This window comes from Castor canadensis, chromosome 8, assembly GCF_047511655.1.
Source record: "Castor canadensis chromosome 8, mCasCan1.hap1v2, whole genome shotgun sequence".
Taxonomy (NCBI): Eukaryota; Metazoa; Chordata; class Mammalia; order Rodentia; family Castoridae; genus Castor; species Castor canadensis.
The window spans coordinates 84,992,558-85,011,890 of NC_133393.1; the positions used below are offsets into that span (position 1 = coordinate 84,992,558).

At 37.6% G+C, this 19,333-nt stretch overlaps 1 protein-coding gene across 1 annotated transcript; it reads right to left on the reverse strand.

Annotated features, from left to right (window-relative positions):
* Positions 1-14,229, reverse strand: LOC109691622 (olfactory receptor 10AD1). The gene is given in 4 exon segments (XM_020171748.2): positions 1-572; positions 575-1,007; positions 1,009-1,048; positions 14,111-14,229. Coding segments are annotated over 4 exon segments (1,164 nt in total).
* Between the last annotated feature and the right edge of the window lie 5,104 nt (positions 14,230-19,333).

Consider the following 19,333-nt stretch of genomic DNA (forward strand, 5'->3'; position numbering starts at 1 on the left):
TCAAGGCTGGGAAAGAGGCAACCTTTCCCACCCCAGAAGAGGGAGCTTCTTCTCCAGGGGCCTTCCTGCTAGACAGACTACCTGGGCCAGGCTGGTTCTCCCACAGGCCCTCCTCATGGCACCCTTCATTTTCTTGTTGTGGAAACTGTAAATGATGGGGTTGCACATGGGGGTGATTATGGTGTAGAGGAGGGACAAAGGCTTGTCTTTGTCAGGCCCACTTGTGCTGCAGGGATTCATGTATGAGAACATAGCCGAGGTGTAGAAACAGATGACCACAGTTAGTTGGAAGGCACAAGTGGAGAAGGGCTTCCCCAGACTTGAGGAGGAGGCTCTGCAGAGGATGGAGACCAGGATGCAGGCATAGGAGGTGATAATGAGCACCATGGGACTAAGCAGCACCACAGTGGCATCGGCAAAGATGAACTTCATGCTGACCCGAGTGTCCCCACAGGAGAGGGCAATCAATATGGGAGCCTCACAGAAGAAGTTTTCAATATGGTTGTCTTTGCAAAAGGAATTCCGGAATGACATGTACTCAAGAAAGATGCCATTTATGAGCCCAAAAGTCTAGAAAAGACCCACAGACTGACACAGACCTGGTGACTCATGATCTGGGCATAGTTAAGTTGGTGGAAGATAATAACATAATGGTCATAAGCCATAAAAGCCAAAAGGATGCACTCGTCCACACCCATGAAGAAGACCAAATACATCTGGGCCACTCAAGAGACAAAGGAGACAGTGTCTCCATTCAAGAGTCAAAGGAGACAGATTACCTGGTGGACCAGTATCTGTGGGATGGTGGTGGTGATGAAGCAGATATCCAGGAATGACAGGTGGCCAAGGAAGAAGTACATTTGGCTATTGAGTCTGGGGTCTGTCCACATGATGAAGATGATGAGGCCATTCATGGCCATGGCAAGGCTATAGAGGGCTAGGAAGAGGGTGAAGAGCAATGCCCAAGTGGAAGGGGAACTCTGCTCAAATCCCACAAGGATCAACTCTTGTTACTGTGCTATTGTTGCTTAAGTCCAATGTCTGGGACCTGCTTGAGAGGACAAGAAAAGCACTAGATAGTTGTTTAGTAATATAAGGTATTCACTTGGGCCCAGAAAATCAATTATAAAACAGGGTGGATGAGTGGTGGACAATGTTTTGGAACTTAATAAGCTCTAGTAATTTGGAAGTGTAATGGGGTAGTGAAAATACTATGGTCACCCCAAGCTCTGTAAACAGAATCATATTAAATATTAAGAGAATGGTGGTTTCACTTTACTCAGGTTTAATTGGGCCCCCAGTTAAGCATTCCATCTTTCCAAGATCCTCAATATTAAAGGATTAACCACTAACTTGAATACATTCAGAGGTGAAAAATAAAATAGCTGTCCCTGGGATGCAACATTAGATGAAAGGTTTAAAGAACTGAGATGTGGAGTGTTTGAGGGGAAAGGATGGTGGCTATTAGCTTATAGATCATACTTAGGAAGAACTTGAGAGGTATTTGACAGTATATATTTCTAGAAATATGTTCAGTCTTTGTGTACCTAAATTAAGATGATGAATGGGTCCAAGTTTCAAGGAAAATAAAAGTGTTCTAACTTTTAGCATTGTTCTATGCATGAGAGAGATTTGCATATTTCTGGAAGCAATCATGTAGAGACTGTCCCAGTAATATACCTTTTTCCAGATTTACTCTCCCAGCATGGCTACTGCTATGGCTTGAATATGCAATGTACCCCACAGGCTCATGTGTTGAACACTTAGTCCCCAAGTAGTGGTGCTATTTTTAGAGGTTCTTGAAACTTCAGAAAGGGGGACCAGCTGGAGGGAGTATGTCACTGGGGGTCCTTGGAGGTTATATCTTGTCCTGGACCCCTCTGACTGTCTGTCTCTTTCTCTGCTTCCAGTCCACTATTATGTTGAGTAGCCTGCATGCTTCTAACACCAGGGTGTTCTGCCTCCACATGGACTCAGAATCAGTAAAACTGAGAACTGTGAACTGAAACTGAGCCAAAAATAAACCGTACCTCCCTTAGGTTGTTTTGGTCAGGCATTTTGTCACAGGGATGAAAAGTTGCTAACACAACCATCCGTACTGTGTGTGCGGGAGATGGGGCCCAGTTGTGAGCTCTTGCTTCCTTACCAGGAGACAATTTTACCCCTTTGGTAATGGCTATCTGCCATTTATCTAAGCCTGATTGAACTCCTATCTGTTATCGATGACTTTTCAAGTTCTGCTCTATACTATCTGTGTTTTAGAAGCCACTGACCCTCTCACTAACACATCTTTTTGTGTGTGTGTGGTACTGGGACTTGAACCCAGGGCCTTCACCTTGAGCCACTCCACCAGCCCTATTTTTGTGAAGGGTTTTTCAAGATAGGGTCTTGTGCACTATTTGCCCAGGCTGACTTTGAACTGCGATCCTCCTGATCTCTGCCTCCTGAGTAGCTAGTTTTACAGGTGTAAGCCACTGGTGTGTGGCTTACTACCACATCTTGAAGCTCTAGAATTCCTCTAGGTGTGATTTCTTCATAGGTCAAGGCAGTGTCTGGAAAGTAGCCTATTCCTATCATCTTCACTTTGGGATTTTCTTGTATCTGGGACTTCTTTTGAGGGCTCAGAAAGGAAGGGAAGGACAGAGAGCACTTTAAGTTGTGGCTAGGAATGTTGTACTCATTGAACATGTTAGGCCTGAAGTCAAAATTGGGTCAAGATAAGTCAGTGAGTTAGACTCCAGAGAAGACTGGGACTTATCCAATCGAAATTGAAGTTTAACCAGAGGAATCATTAAGAACTACTAGAGTTCACTGTGCCAGAAAGAATATTCTAGATGCCAAGTATCTAGTGCCTTGTTAGCTACCATCATCAGTTAACCAATTAAACATTTATCTAAATAGATAGGACAGTATATTGGACATCACATCCTGCCTTATTCTGCCTCTCTGCTGGCAATGATAGTTGCCACTGAATCACTGTGGCAAGTAACAGAGAAGATCTCATGGTGTTAAAGTAGAGCTGGTCTGGGGAGGATGGTCTGATCTGGTGGGCCACTCTGGAAGAGAATGGTATCTGGTCATCTTGTTAGTTCTTTGACATCTACTATAGAAGAATGTCTATTTAAATAATGTTATCAGGTTACAAAAATACAGTACTGAAGTGTAAAACCTTACATGCCCATACTAAGCTAAAAAAGCAACACTGGAGATATCACAACACCCAACTTCAAACTATACTACAGAGCTATAGCAATAAAAACAGCATTGCACTGGCACAAAAACAGACATGAAGACCAATGGGACAGAATAGAAGAACCAGCTATGAATCCAAGCAGCTATGCTCATCTGATTTTTGACAAAGGCACTTAAAACAAACGAATAGAGCCTCTCACAACAAATGTTGCTGGGAAAACTGAGTAATTACATCCGGAAAACAGAAACTAGATCCATGTCTTTCTCCCTGTACAAGTATTATTTAAAAGTGGATTAAAGAACTTAATATAAGACATGAAACTCTGATGCTGGTACAGGAAAGAGCAGGGAATACACTGGAACTTATAGGCACAGGCAATAATTCCCTAAATAGAACTCAAATGGCTCAATAACTAAGAGAAAGGATGGACAAATGGGACTACATGAAGCTAAAAAGCTTCTGTACAACAAAAGAAATTGTTATCATATTGAAGAGGCAACCCATAGAATGGGAGAAAATTGTTGACAGCTATACATCGGATGAGGGATTAATAACCAAAATATACAGGGAGTTCAAAAAACTCCCAAAACTTGATGAAAAATTGGACAAATGAACTGAACAGAGCTTTTTCAAAGAAAGTAGTCTAGATGGCCAAAAAATACATGAAGAAATGCTCAACCTCCCTAGCCACAAAGAAAATGCCAATCAAAACCATGTTAAGATTCTACCTCACTTCTGTTAGAATGGCTACCACCAAGAACACCACCACCAACAAATGCTGGTGAGCTTGCAGGAGTAGGGGTGGGAGTGGGAGGAACCCTTTTACACTGTTGAAGGGAGTGTAAATTAGTGCAACTGCTACAGAAAACAGTATGGAGGCACCTCAAAAAATTAAAAACAACTGCCATATGATCCAGCAGTCCCATTCCTAGGATATTCCCAAAGGAGTGTAAGTCAGGTTACAATAAAGACACTTACACTCCCATGTTTATTGCAGCATTATTCATAATAGCTAAGCTATGGAAACAGCCAAGATACCCAACTATTGATGAATGGATTAAGAAAATGTGGTATTTATATACAATGGAATTTTATTCAGCCATAAAGAAGAATGAAATTTTGTTGTTTGCAGGTAAATGGATGGAATTGGAGAACATCATCTTAAGTGAAGTTAGCCAGGTTCAGAAAGTCAAAGGCTGCATGTTTTTTCTCATATGTGGAATGTAGGCCTAATACAAATATAAGCAATATTATGAAAAACAGTTCACGCTAAGGAGAGGTCATTAATAGGAGAGGGAGAGTAAAATAAGGAAGTTAAGAAGGTAACTATGACTGATATACTTTCTAAACAAGAATGAATATAGAAATTTTAAACCTGTTGAAAACATAAGAAAGGGACTAAGGTAGAAAGGAGAAAAATAAGGAGATGAACCAATTAGAGTTACAATATATATATGTATATCTCTATCTATATGTATATCTATCTATCTATCTATCTATCTATCTATCTATCTATCCATACACACACACACACATGGGAATGTCATAATGAAACCCCCTGTGTAGCTATCTTAAACAAACAGAAGAAATGTCTTTTTTTTTTCAAGAACAGAGAACAGGAAGGTAAGACAGGTCCTGTCTGGGGGTTGGTACCAGGGTAGGGAGGCTATAAGGAGAATGAATGTGGTAGAAATATTATGTGCTCATGTGTGAAAGTGGAAAAATGAGACCTGTTGAAACTATTCCAGAAATGGGGGGAGGGCGAAAATAAAGGAGAATGTTGGAGGGAGTGAATTCAACTATGATATATTGTAAGAACTTTTGTAAATGTCACAATGTAGCCCCAGTAACAATAATATGATAACAAAACTGCTAACAAATAAAACCCTACATGCCCCATATTACTATTTGGTAGTGAATAACCTTATTAATATTTACTATTTTACATTTTTCCGATCAAGACCTTTAAAATTTTTTTCCATTTTTTACCTAAAAATTAACTACCCTCCTGTTATGTGAAGAAATACCAGCAATAAAATAAGAAAGAAATGTTTATTGTCCTTTAGCTTTAGACAAGTGCATATTATTCTGTAACAAAAATCCTGCTATTGCAAATATTATTTCTGACAAAGAATCCTCTAAGAATGACCTTTAGAAATTGTTGCTACATTTTCTAAAACTAATCATGAACTTATAAAATATAATTTTGTCATGTCTTAATGGTCATGTTGATGTTTAAATTGATATTTCACTTCTGAAAGAGATATATAAATATGTACACATATACATACATATTCTACAACATATATAGCTATCTTACAAGTGTATATTTATATATAAATATATAACATTTTTTTGTTAAACCAGAAGAGCATCATGATTTTTTTTCAAAAATAAATAAGCAAAAAGCAAATATCCATTATTCTTGGGTTTCTTACTTAAAGTCTCAAGAGTTTATGATCTCATTTAAATTAAAAATAATTTGCAAAGTAGTTCACATACATCATGATGTTTTACCATGCATTTTTATTGCTATACCTTAATAATGTGATTTGATTCCATTAAAGAACCTTAATTAAGTTAGTTTGGACTATGTAGCTGGCAGAAGAAAAGAATAGAGAATGAATTTTCAGCTGTGGGTCTATTGTGGTGTCATGGTTGGTTTAATTAACCTCCTGTTCTGACCCATTTTAGAACCATTGGCAAGCAAAATAGAAACTGCCCAGGTGGCTCCAAAGCCTCTCCAGAGAGCAGCGATTTGTACTGGGGAAAAGCCACATGATGGTGGAGCAGGACTGTCCAGATCACTGCCTCTGGTTAACCACGGGCTTAAAGAGGTAACAGAATAAAATGCTGGCTACTGTGAGGGGTTGGGTAGAGTGAGGAGTAACTTCTTCCATGTTCCTGATGTTTCTTTCCATGTAAAGGGAAAGGCTATAGCATAACACTCCTAGATCTTTGTCTCTCTTTCACACCATCGGAGGGGAGAGGGAGCGGCTTACCTGATTAGTGAGTCTAGAAAGAGAAACCTACCAAATGTATTACACCATTGCTTCCTGGAGGAGTAAGTGACCTTCTCTAGCCACCCACAGCAAAGTTTGGGAAGCCTCTTATTGACTGTTGCTGCCAGTAGCTGGAGAATAAGTCTGTCTAACTTCTGTATTAAGAACATGTTTGTTTTGTTATTAAAAAGTGTTATTTTGGACTCTGTCAACTCTTTGTCTTATTTTTCACTCCATTCAGAACCATATGGGAAGAGTATTTACTGGACCCTCCCCCTCCCCATGTCTCAAGCAACTATTATTGATAATACTATCCTATATATGGAAATAAAATTATAAATATTAAAGAAATATGATTGAGTTTGGGTTATAAAGAAAATAGATTCTAAGCTATTATTAGTGTGGGAGGTCCTGGAAGAAAAGAATTCTGCAGATGCACATATTTTGAATTCTCCAAGTGTAGTGCTGGTGAGTTTTGAATTCTCCAGCACAATAAACAAAGTGTGCTGTCATATACCAGACTGGTGGGAAAATGTCCTATTATAATGTGAGGCTCTGATTCTTGTCATATTTACTGAAGAGGAACAGGACACATTCAATTGTTAGACACAGCATTTCTGTTGTTCTCCTAGCATGCTATGACCCCAGAACAGAAAATATAATACAGCATCTTATGATTCGTTAATTCAATAGAATCTGCTTGTTTTAGGCCCTGGGTCAGTTCAATTGAGTTGTAATGAACTCACCAGCCTTGATTAAATCCTGTAGATTGTTCTCTTAGAAAGCTTCAGTCTCTGGGAGAATGGGTTGTCTTCTGTGGGTCTGCTTTAAGTAAAATGTGCCTCTCATAATTTCAAATTTTGCATTATTGAAATCTGGTTTCTTTTATGCAAACTTAAACCTTTAATTTTAGGATTAAATCATCATTTAATGACACAATCAACATTTTCTGGGTGGAAAAACAACATGGTAAATTTAACCTGGGGTTCATGGACACAACCTTAGGTTATTGATGAATCTGTTTCAGAATGTCTGTCATCTCTGAAACATTGTGGGATAAGCTGTATGTGTTAGGGCAATTTTCTTGGGCAGTCTGTGATTTGTCAGCCTCTCAAAGGCATCTGGAAACCACGAAGGGTTAAAAACTTCTAATGTGAAGTCACTAAGTTCCCACAGACTTCTCTTCTTGGGGTTGAAACTTAAAAGTATTCTTGTCTTGCTGAATTGTTTATTTTCTCAAAGTTGTTCTCAATGGAAAGTGACTGAGAGAGGATTGAACATCCAATCCCATCACCAGTAGAGTTAAGACTGTATCTGTTCTCAAGAAGTCTCAAAAGAGAAGTGAAGGCAAATAGTTTATTGCTAGCTAGGGATTTGGCTTCCATTTGTTGTCTGGCTCTTATGCGTCCAGTGATCACATGGTAAGCTCTTTTTCCTGGGGCACTTAGTTGCCTAAAATGCTAAAAGCAGCTAGAAGGCTCTTGGCTACTTCAAGGCCAATGCTACTTTAAGTAAATTTATCCTGGAAAATGCCTCTATGGTGAAGTGATAGCTGGAAGAACTTCCTGTTCTACAAGGTCTTTTAAACATCAAAATCATTGGTGAAGTAGTATCATTTCCTGCTTTGTAGGTTTTGAGGCTATTTTAATGAAAGCTCCAAAATGTCTGGTTCAGTTTATACTTGGTGTAATCCCAGGGAAAAGTGTGGCAGGATTCCGGGTTATCAGACTCTAAAGGAGAATCCTTGGCTCTTCCCCTAAATTTCCTTTCTTAGTTAGTGTTAGTAACAAACCTTCAGTCACCCATCAGAAAGATATCTTTCATTTCATCTTTCTAACCTCAATATTATGTTGCTCTTTTATGGTGATAAATATTCTTTATCTTCCTCTACCTTTCCAAAACATTTCCTAGTTTTCTAAGACTTCGGGTCTGGGCATAAGCTCTTCCTTTCCCAGGAATTTGCACTTTGAACATTTTCTTGGCTTGACAAACTCCTGCATAACAAGACCAACCCCAGCTCTTGCATTCATAATGAAGCTTCAGTAGCTCGGACCTCAACCCATGTGAAATCGCACTTGTTCCTGCCTCTGAAGAAAATACTCATCAGAGGTTATGAGGTCTTTCCTTAAAGGTTAAGATTCTTGAATGTAGAGATCTTATATCCTTGTCTTCTGGTACACTGCCAGCACATAGCAACTCTTCAGTAATTTTTTAGTAAGAAGGGTAGACTGAATGACCTTCTGAGTTCTAATTTTCTGTATTATTTAATGTTACCAAAGATATCAACTTCATAATTACATGCCTATAACCCTGTTTTTCTCACTTGAAAAATGAAAAACTACATATTTGGCTGGGAGTTTTATTGTGATGATTAAAAGGAGATTTATTCACTCAACCAAAAATTGTGTGTGTGTCTGTGTGTGTTTGTCAAACACAGAATAGTATCTGCAATAAGGAAGGCACACAATAAATTTTAATTCACTTTTCCTTTTTCTAGGCCATGATAAATGAGAAACATTAATTAGAATATTTGTGTATGTAAACGTTAGTAATTCTCAAAATGCCTGAAGCTTTTAAAAATGAAGCCCACCAATTAAAAATGTATTTCCTAAGCATTGTTAAGTGCGATAGATTCAGGGTCACGGAAGAGCAATAGTAATAGTTGAGAGTAGGGATATTTGACAAAGCATAATACAATACGGTTAAAACTCTAAACAGAACTTCAATAATGTACTGAGGGTCTCTAGGGAAATGAGAGACCAAAATAGGAAAAATGTCATGAAGAACACAAAAAATCTGGTTCAAGAAAAAATACCTGCTATTGACTGACAGATTGAAAGACACCACTCTTAGAAATAAGCATCCTTATAAGGAAAACTAAAGACCAATCTTTGTGAGAACAAGAATTAAACCAAGAAAGTCTTCAGCTAAGGAGTAAATTTGGAATATACCTATATTTTTTGGGAGACCTTAAGAGGATGAATGTAGCCATTATAGATATTCTTTTAGTAAGTTGAATTATTAGTGGATATTTGATTATTGTAGTAAAAAGGACAGAACTAGTGATGAAAAGAAGGCTCCATTCCATCTTTACTAAGGACAATAAACAGAGATTCCTTCTCCCAAGTTTGACAGATTGGAAGTATCAAATTTCAAAATGGCCAATACTTAATAATTTTAAATCAAATATGTAAAATAAAAGATGGGGCTCATTTAAGACCTGAATAAAGATTTCCTTTGCTTCTCAATTCAGAGAAGCAAGTGCCAGTACTTAGGAATTATAAGCCTTATATTCCCTCTTTCTTCTCTGAAAATGTCATGTTTAAACAAACAGCCCACAGGAAGACGGCAAAGGCATCCACCCTCCTGATTCAATCCAGAGAGTGTATAGTTTGCCTTAAAGTAGCTAATCAGTTTCTCTTTGTTATCTAAGAATAAGAGAATACATGCATTTTTTTCTAAATGTGAAAACCAACAGAATTTAGAAGACAGATTAATGAAGTAAAATGAGGGTTATTACCATTTAAAAATACAGACATGACAGCACACCCTAGAAATCAATGAAGGATGAGCCCTAATAGTAGCCCTACTGAAATAAAAAGACAAATAAGTCTTACAGGGGTCCTTATTAGTGAGACCAGTATGAACCACAACCAGAAATAAGGACAGAAGGCACAAGTTGCAGCTATATTTGAAAGACTTTGCTGCCTATTTGTGCAGGGAGAGAACCAAGTAATTGGTTGGGTAAGTGTCTCACATTAGCAGTGTTATAAGGAAACTACATCCGTTACTAGGAGAAAAAAACAGCAAAAAGCAAAACCTATAGAAAGACCCTAAACACAAGAGCTCTGGTCTGTCTGGCATCTCTGATCCTGCAGACCATTGTATCAGCCCTGTTATTAGAAAGACAAGTTCAGGCCCTTATCACAAACTTAACTGAACGGAAAAGAATAGTTGTTTCCCTGTTTTTTCCTCAAATGATTTTATGTATTACTGAGAAAGCCTTGGAATTATGGTATAGATGAAGATTTCAAAATCTGAGAAAAAATTTGAAATGCCATAAGTTTCACTATAATGCATGTATATGAACTTTGAGGACACAGAAAATAAACTTTTGCCATGTATTTCTTAATACAATTTTAAAAGCATATAATCTGTGTTTGGGCAGACATTTGGAGGATATCCCTAAATGGCTTTTATGGAAGAAAAATGATCATATTGTAAGTCCTTGTAGGCCTTTGCTGAGAATTCTGCTATAATTTAGCAACCCATTCCAATGTCTCAGCTACACACTTCCTGTTGTCTTACCATTTTCTATCTTAAATTCATTCACATTTCCCTTTTCTTCAACCTTCTGTTAGATTGACAATTATCAGAAAGCAGACTAGACTCTTCGCTCCCCATGATGCCTCATGATGTTCCTCATGATTGGTTTGCAATAGGGATTTATCAAATTGAGTTAAATTGTAGAACTGTTCTAAATTCTCTCATCTTTTTCCATGTCAGTTTTTTCTGCCTTCACTTTACTTCATCTGCCTTTTTGCTACTCAATCCACTTCAATTTCTCCACATCCTTCTGAAACTGAGGGTCTCTGAGGTACCTGCAACCCTTGAAGATGCCTGGCTATGGCCAAGAGTTATTGATGTGCCCTGATGTGGCATGAAAGACCCTGTTATGAGCCAGATCTCTGTCTGAACGGTAAAGGTAGTCCATAAACTCTCCTGGAAGGTCCTTTTGATCTGCATTAATGGCAGACACCATAAGTAATGAAAATACTGTAACTCAAACTTATTTTATTTTATTTATCTCAAAACTTGATCTCTTTCCTTTACCCTTATTGCTTCACCAGTTCTATCCTAACACGAATCTACTATTCCATTGGAGAAGCTAAGATAAAATCAGACTGACTCCTCTCTATTGTCATGGTTACCTTCAACACAAAGATTTAAACGAAGAGTAGAACTAGAAATACAGAGAAAATGATATCCATAATAATGCTACTGTGACTATTCAGAACTTATGTATATGTCCACGTATGGATGAAGAAGGAATTGGGGATAAGAATTTAATAATCATGAAAACTACTGAATTTCAGATGATTGTATAATAATTAGAGGTGTTCCATGTCCTTGATTAATCTGAGCTATTTTGCTACTGAAAATACCTGCAAAAATTTGTGATTTTTGCAAATATCAAAATATGTTAGAAAAGAAAAGAGAGAAAATGAAGGGGGGAGGGAGAGAGAAAAAATATTAAAAAGAACCCATCCAAGAGAATATTAGAAAGAACCTGCTAGAGAGAGAATTAGTACTATCTTCTCGATTAATAGGACATAAGGGGAGAAAGAACTGAAAGATGAGAGTTTTAGACTAAGAAATAGATGATATTACAACATTAAAAGTTGTATTTGTGAGATTCAGAAGTTCAAAATATCTCAATGGCAAGGATGCAAATAATCAGGTTAAAAAGAGGCAAAGAACTTGAAGAAACATTTCTCAAAAGAAGACATACTTACAGCCAACAGGCATATGAAGAAGTGGTCAGCATTTCTAATGCTCAGAGAAATGCAAGTTAAAACCACAATGGGGTACCACATCACATCTGTTAGATGTGGAGAAAAGGCAACCGTTGCAAATTGTTGCTGGGAATTTAAATGAGTTCTGCCATTGGGTTAAATATTATCTAGTTTTCTCAACAAACTAAAAATAGATCTACAATATGATCCAGCAATCCCACATCTGGGTATATAGTCAAAAAAATGAAATTAGTATGTTAAAGACATAGCCTCACTCCTGTGTTCACTGCAGCATTATTCATAATAGCCAAGATATGAAATTAAATACCATGCCCATCAACATGTGAATAGATTTAAAATGAAATACTGTTCATCCTTAAAAAGCATGCAATTCTGTCACTTGGGACCACATAGATGGACCTAGAAGACATTGGAAATAAATGAAATAAACCAGGTATAGAGATATATACTGAATGATCTCACTTGTATGTGGAACCTAAAAACTGGATCTCATAACACAGAGAACAGAAGCTGGGTATGAGGGTAGGGATTGGGGAGATGTAGGTCAAAGGACACCAAATTTCACTTAAGAGGCATAAATTTAGGAAATCTATTGTACAAGATAGTGATAACGTACTGTACACTTGAAGATGCTGAGAGAGTACATCTTAAATGTACTTATCACAAACAAATTGGCATGTGAGGTAATGGGTATGTTAACTAGCTTGATTTAGCCATTTCGCACTGTATACACATATTAAAGCATCATGTTATATTTCATAAATACCCATAATATTTGTTTGTTTATTAAAGAGAAGAATGCACAGTCATACTTTGAGTCAGATTTGATATGCAAAGTGCAATGACTTTGTTACCTAAAGCTAAAGGACTTGCAAAAGAATGATTTTCCTGACAATCTTTTTTCCTTCAGACCTAATCATTTAAAAACGATTTTAAAGCTGATGTATAAATTTAAAAATAAAATACATAAATGTTCATGTATTAAAGAAAACATGTACCTGAAACTTAACCTCATCATTTATAGGAAGCAGTGAGGCACAGCACGGAGTAGAGTAGTGGAACTTTGGAATCAGGCGTACTTGAAATTCATCTGTAGTATAGAATTGGCTAGTTGAGTCTCAAGTTTTTTCTCTTCTAAAATGAGAATTAACTAAAATAATATAAGTAGTGACTGGTACAGACTAGACAATAAACATTAGTTAGTTAGTTTTGATCTCTGTTTCTTCTGTCTCCCTATGATTTTCCTTCACATGTGGAAGGAATACTGCAAAGACTTGGCCAGCCTCCCATATTTAGCTGAAAAGCTCCTGCAGAACCCAGAAAGAAGAGGGGATCTCATCCACACTTTCTAACTCTTCCTAATGTTTCCTGCTTCTCACTGGCAGTAATTACTTTACATCTTATTTTGCTTGTTCCAGATATGTTTAAGTACCCATTCCTTTAATCTGGTTCCTAGAAACATCTCTCTCTCTCTCTCCTACCACCACCACCACCACCACCACCACCACCAAAACCAAACAACAACAAAATTTGGAACACTGTTCTTTATCGCAGTCTGTAAGAGAGAATATCCTCAAGTAACATTTCAACCTTCCTTTCCTCAGGGAGCAAGAAAGAAAAATGCCAAACAATAGAAAAAACTGACATGCACAAACATAACAAGGAACATTCAGGAAAGACTGAAATGAAAAAAATCAGTAATAGTGAAGAGGCCTACCAAACAAAAGAGAAAGGAAAAGGTGAAAGCCTTTTACACTGAAATTACTCTGAAATACAGGGACACAGGAAGACTGAAAATATAAGATAGGCTAATACATAGAAGAATGTCAAGAGACACAGATACCAAGAGCCCCAGAAAAAAAATGAGGAGACAAAAAGCTAAACATGGAAGAATCTGAGAGACTAGCCAGTAGGTTGGGCATGTCTGCCTGAGGTGTGATATCAGAACTAAGGAGCCAGAAAATTACTGGAGCTCTAGAAATAAGAGATTAACCTAGGTTGTCTCCCCATCCCCAGCTTGTGGAGACAGACCTCTATAATCCAAGCTGGTGGTCTCAGTCACATTCAAGCCATCTGCCCTCAGCTTTTACCAGGAGGGCAGGTAGGCAGACTGGGAGGTCCTGACAGAAATAAGGAGGGGAGATATGGAGGAACTGACTAACAGAAGAGAGACAGGAAAATAGAGACTCCTAGGAAGGGAGACACTGAGGAAGGGGGAGGTTAATGGAGTCAAGATCTGTAAGATCTCCCCCATGGCACTGTGCACAGACCCCTGAGTGATGTGAATACATATTGTAGGTGAAGTAGCCAGGAAGCGTTCAACAGTGGGGATGCCCAGAGACAAGGTCAGCTTCACAGAAGTGACTTCATTCACTCACCTTGTCCTTGGACTTCGGCACACACTGAGGATAACATTGGCTGTGCTGGTTTCAGACTCAGAAGAGAAATCCAAGGGTATAGTGAGGTGCAATGGTTTTGCTGCAACCCAGCTGCTCATTTATAGGGCTGAGCATCTGGGCCCTCCCTCCCTCTGCCTTCATTCCCCACTTCTCTCACTTCTATTGTACACACACACACACACACACACACAAACACACATATTCACTTAGGAACTTCCAACTGGTCACTGTTGGGAGCCAACTGTCATGAGGCCAACTATTTGTTCTTGAGATCTCACCATGCCAACATTATTCCCTGGGGATAGTCTTGTAGTTCTTTCTAAGACTCCCTTATCCCTTTTAAGGCCATGTCCATGGCAGGTAGCCTCAAAGTTCTAGCATAGTCTCAAGATTTCCTAGGACATTTTTGTTCCCTTTAGCAGAGGACTTTATAGATAAGGGGCCTGGCAAATATGGTCCTTGTGCCCTCAGCTTCAAATCTGGGTACCCTTTAACTCTTGTCTACCTATGTCTTAGTTAAGCCTTGAACTACTTTTTTTTGCAAGGGTTTCTGCTGACTTAATTACCATTGCTTGTGCCCCAATTAAACATTTACCAATATCATTGTATTATGTACAACTGAACAGTAATCATTGGCTGTGCCCCTAGCTGTGCCAGGACCATATAAACTGTTCTGGTAATACGGTAAGCAGATAGCCAAAAGATCTCCATGATGGAGCATATGTATTTGAAAAGTTGCTTCTCTCCTAATTCTCATCCTCTCTACCTCTTCAATATCACAATTCTCTTCTTCAAAACTGAAATGCCCTTCTTTCCCCATATGCACTCAGGATTCTTGTACAACCCTGTCTAGTTCTGAATAATCTACCATTTAAATTCTGCATAACCCAAAGAACTCAGTAATTCTCCCATTCCCTCAGTTCTCCCCAGCTTTTCTACTCCTAGAAAACTTGACCTGTTATAAGATTGGAATTTATGATGCTTATGTCCCGACTCATTCTCAGTGTGGAGGAATGGCTCCCAACACACTGTACTATGTATTTCTACCACCACCTACAATCTGAATCTTACCAAATGTGATATGCTTGTGACATTTAGGTAACGTCATTCAGTTTATACATAATAGTGCACAAAAACTAAGTATCAGGATATAGACATTTTGTAGTATAAGATATATGATGATCCCTCATATAACTGTTCAAAACCTCAAAAATCCAAGTATTCAAGAACTTTAAAAGCATCTACTTCTATATCTTGTTGCACTGAAAGGTGAATTAGTTGATATGCTAAGTAGGAAGCTCATTAGACGCTTACTTGTTTATAACCCCGTTATACATTTTATTGATAGCATTCCAATCCAAACATGACATGTAATTCCTACTTTCTAAATGATATTATCTTTGTCGAAAATATTTAATGAAGTAAGTTAATGAGTATGCATTTTGTTTGAATTTGTAATTTTGAAATATCACTTCTTATAATGTATTTATGTAGTGTGTTTTGGGGTAAAAAAGTAATTGCATCAAAACAAGAGTTGTCAAAATAGTGTTATAATTTTTGATGCATCTTTAACTTTATGCATGTTCTGTGAGTGAAGTCTCTATATATTTCCATTTATTTAGACACTCTATAGTCTTGTGTGTTTTCCAAGAAAGGTTGCCCTATTTCATTAGAATTATTCCTATGTACTTTACATTTTGTATAACTTTAAAATGGTATCTTATGTTACTCATATAAGGTACTAGTAAAAGGTGACTGCATGGAGTAGAGAGTAGTGTAATAGTTTCCAGGAACTGGGAGGGGAAATTGGAGGGTAGAATAGGGAGAGGCTGATCAATGGGTACAAGTCTTAAGTAAATAGGAGAAATAAGTGCTGTGTGTATTGCACACTAGAATGAGTATAGCTAACAATAATGGATTGTATATTCCCGAATAACTGTAAGAGAGATATTTGAATACTCACACTTCAAAGGAATGAAAGGTGTAGAAGGTGATGAAGTGCTAATTACCCTGATCTGATCATTACATAATATATATATATATGTATCAAATTATCACATTGTACCCCATAAATATTTATAATTATTGTAGTTCTTAAAAATAATAATTAGGGGATTTGGGACATGGCTCAAGTGGTACAGCACCTGCCTAGCAAGCTCAAGGGCTAAGTTCAAGCAAACTCCAGTACTGTGGAAAAAATACTTAGGAAGAAGACAAGCTGGAGGATTAGAAATACTCACTGTGTTCCTGCCTCTCCCTGAACCTGAAATAAAATTTCAGGTATATAGCTACAAGAAAAAGTCAGCAATTTAGAAAGACAGGGAGGGCACCTGCAAATGAATAGACAGAGACTTGGAAAAATCAAGATATGTCAAACTTAAATCTATAAAAATTAGAAAGGAGAAACTGTTCAGGTGAAACATAAAGAAGCCCCAGGTCCTGAGTCTCAATTCCCAGTGCCAGGTGCAGGAGTGGATCTATGGATCAGGACTTAACCCAATCCATCCCTGGATCCACTGCGTATTTATGTGGTAAGAGAGAGCCTCATGACAGTCATCACTTTGCAAATGGAGCACCAGCCTTATGAGCTGGGGAAAGATGGCAAATATCACTGCAGATGACCCAGAGTTAAACAGTGCCTGAGTCCCCTTTCCAGGGTAAAGCATGGTTACAAAGTGAGCTGCAAGAGTGGGAAAGCTGTGGAAGTGTGCCCTGAATAACCTCATTCCTAGACCTACAACCCTGTGTATTTGTATGGTAAGACCTAGCCACATTGTAAATGGAGCCTCAGTTCAGTGGGCTATGCAGAAGATGGCAAACCTCACTGTGTTCCCCACATAGCATGGAGCAGGCCCGGGTCAGGCCACAGAAGAAGACATCCTTAGTGGACCACGCCTTGACTTGCTAGCTGCACATCGTGGCCTCTTCACTCCCAGCTGCTGTCACACACTCCCAGAGCTGCCCCAACACCTCCAGAATTGCTACAGTTGGCTGTAATCCTCTTGGAGCAGTCCCACTTTATAGAATTGCTGCTATTCCACAGAATCTTCATTACTCTCCCTCTGGCCTCAGGCCCAGAGCCTTAACTGACCACTGACCACTATAACCAAGCTGCACCCAGAAGGGAATCACAGGCAATCCCAAGAGTGAACACATCAGGAAAACCACAGACAGAATGCTGAGGGCCAGAGATTGGAGGAAAAAACCTATTGCATTGATGGAGCACAGCTGATACACACTCTCCTCCTCATAAAGGAAGAAGAGTTGACTTTTTCTATTTTTATTTATTTTACTTTCTTTTTTGTTATTCTTATTTTTATATTCTTTTTCATTCCCTGACTGTATTGTCTATCTCTGCAATATACTGTATCCTCACACACTATTATTCTGTATATCCTCATCCTATATACTTTCTATCTTTCTTCTTCACTTTTTTTCCTCAACCCACTTCTTTGTAGTACTTACTAATTCTTACACCTTTAAAATTTTTAAACTCCTACTGTACCCTGAAAGAAGTGTAGCTCCTTTCACATATAAGCTTATTGGAGTGTAGATCAAGTTTCTAGTTGTTCTTTACTTCATTTAAATATCTGGTTTGATTTTGAACTGGTGATTTTGTTATTGCTGATCTATATCCTCAATTCAGTGGTGAGAAATTATGTACCAATTTATCAATATATTGAGAATACTTCATTTAAAAGACTGAAGGTGATTAAAACCTTGTACCAATGAGTTGACCTCAGATGTACAAATGTAGAAACACAAGAAATACGAAAAATGAAGGCAACATGACTCCTGCAAAAGTTACCAATTCCACAATAAAGTAATCAAATAATAGTGTAGTGGATGAACTCTGAGATAATGAATTTCAAAGAGTATAATAAGAATTAAATTAAAGAGGACATGAATAAATGCCTGAATGAGTTCCAAGAGAATCAAATAAATGACTTCATGAAATAAGGAAGACAATGCAGGATATGAAAGGAGAATTCAATAAAGATATAGAAATCTTGGAAAAAATCAAATAAAAATTCTGAAAATGAAAAACTTAAAACTCAAAAACCTCAGTTGAAAATGTAGCTAACAGACTGAATCATGTTGAAGATAGACTATAAGGGCTTGAAGATATGGTTGATGAATTAGAACATTCCAATAAAGAAAAAAATATAAAGGTATGAATGGAACATGAAAGACCTCTGAAACACCGTTAAACAACCAAACCTATGAATCTCAGGTATAGAGGAAGAAGAGGTGCAAGCTAAAGACATAGAGAACATATTCAACAGCAGAAATTTCCCAAATCTTAAGAAAGAGATGGTCAACCAGGTACAAGAGGTTTTTAAGACACCAAACAGGAAAGATCAGAAAAGAACCTCTCCATGTCATATTATATTTAAAGCATTAAGAAAAAGGATAGAATATTGAAAGCTGCAAGAGAGAAGCACCAAGTTACACATCAAGGCAAACCCAACAGAATAACAGCAGATTTCTCAGTAGAAACTCTAAAAGCAAGAAGGGCATGGAATGATGCATTTTAAGCACTGAAAAATAATAAATACCATCCTAGATTTCTCTATCCAGCAAAATTTCATAATTGAAAGAGAAATATAAACATTCCACAACAAACAAAAACTAAAGGAATTCATGACCAAGCCAACACTGCAGAATATATTTAAAGGAATTCTACACAAAAAAGAAGAAGATAAATGCAAAATATGGAAAAATAGGGGAAAGAATAAATCTTACTAGATGAGTACATAACCAAATGAGGAGTAGTGAAGAATCAAACACTACAAGACAACAAAATGACAGGAAATATTACTTACTTTGTGATAATAACTCTGAATGTTAATGGTCTCAGTTCTACAATAAATGATACAGATTGGTGGATTAGATTAAAAAAAAAGACCTAAAAATTTATTGCTTACAAGAAACATACTTTATTGGCAAAGACAAACACAAGTGTAAAATGAAAGGATGGAAAAACATACCAAGAAAATGGAGCCTGAAAGTAAGCAAGAGTACTTATATCCGACTCAGCAGACTTCAAACCAAAATTATTCCGAAGAGACAAAGAAGGCCACTTCATATTGTTAAAGGGAATGATCCAACAAGGAGATATAATAATTGGAAACACAGATGCACTACTGAATGTTGGCACACCCAATTTCATAAAACAAGAACATTGAAATATCCTGTATT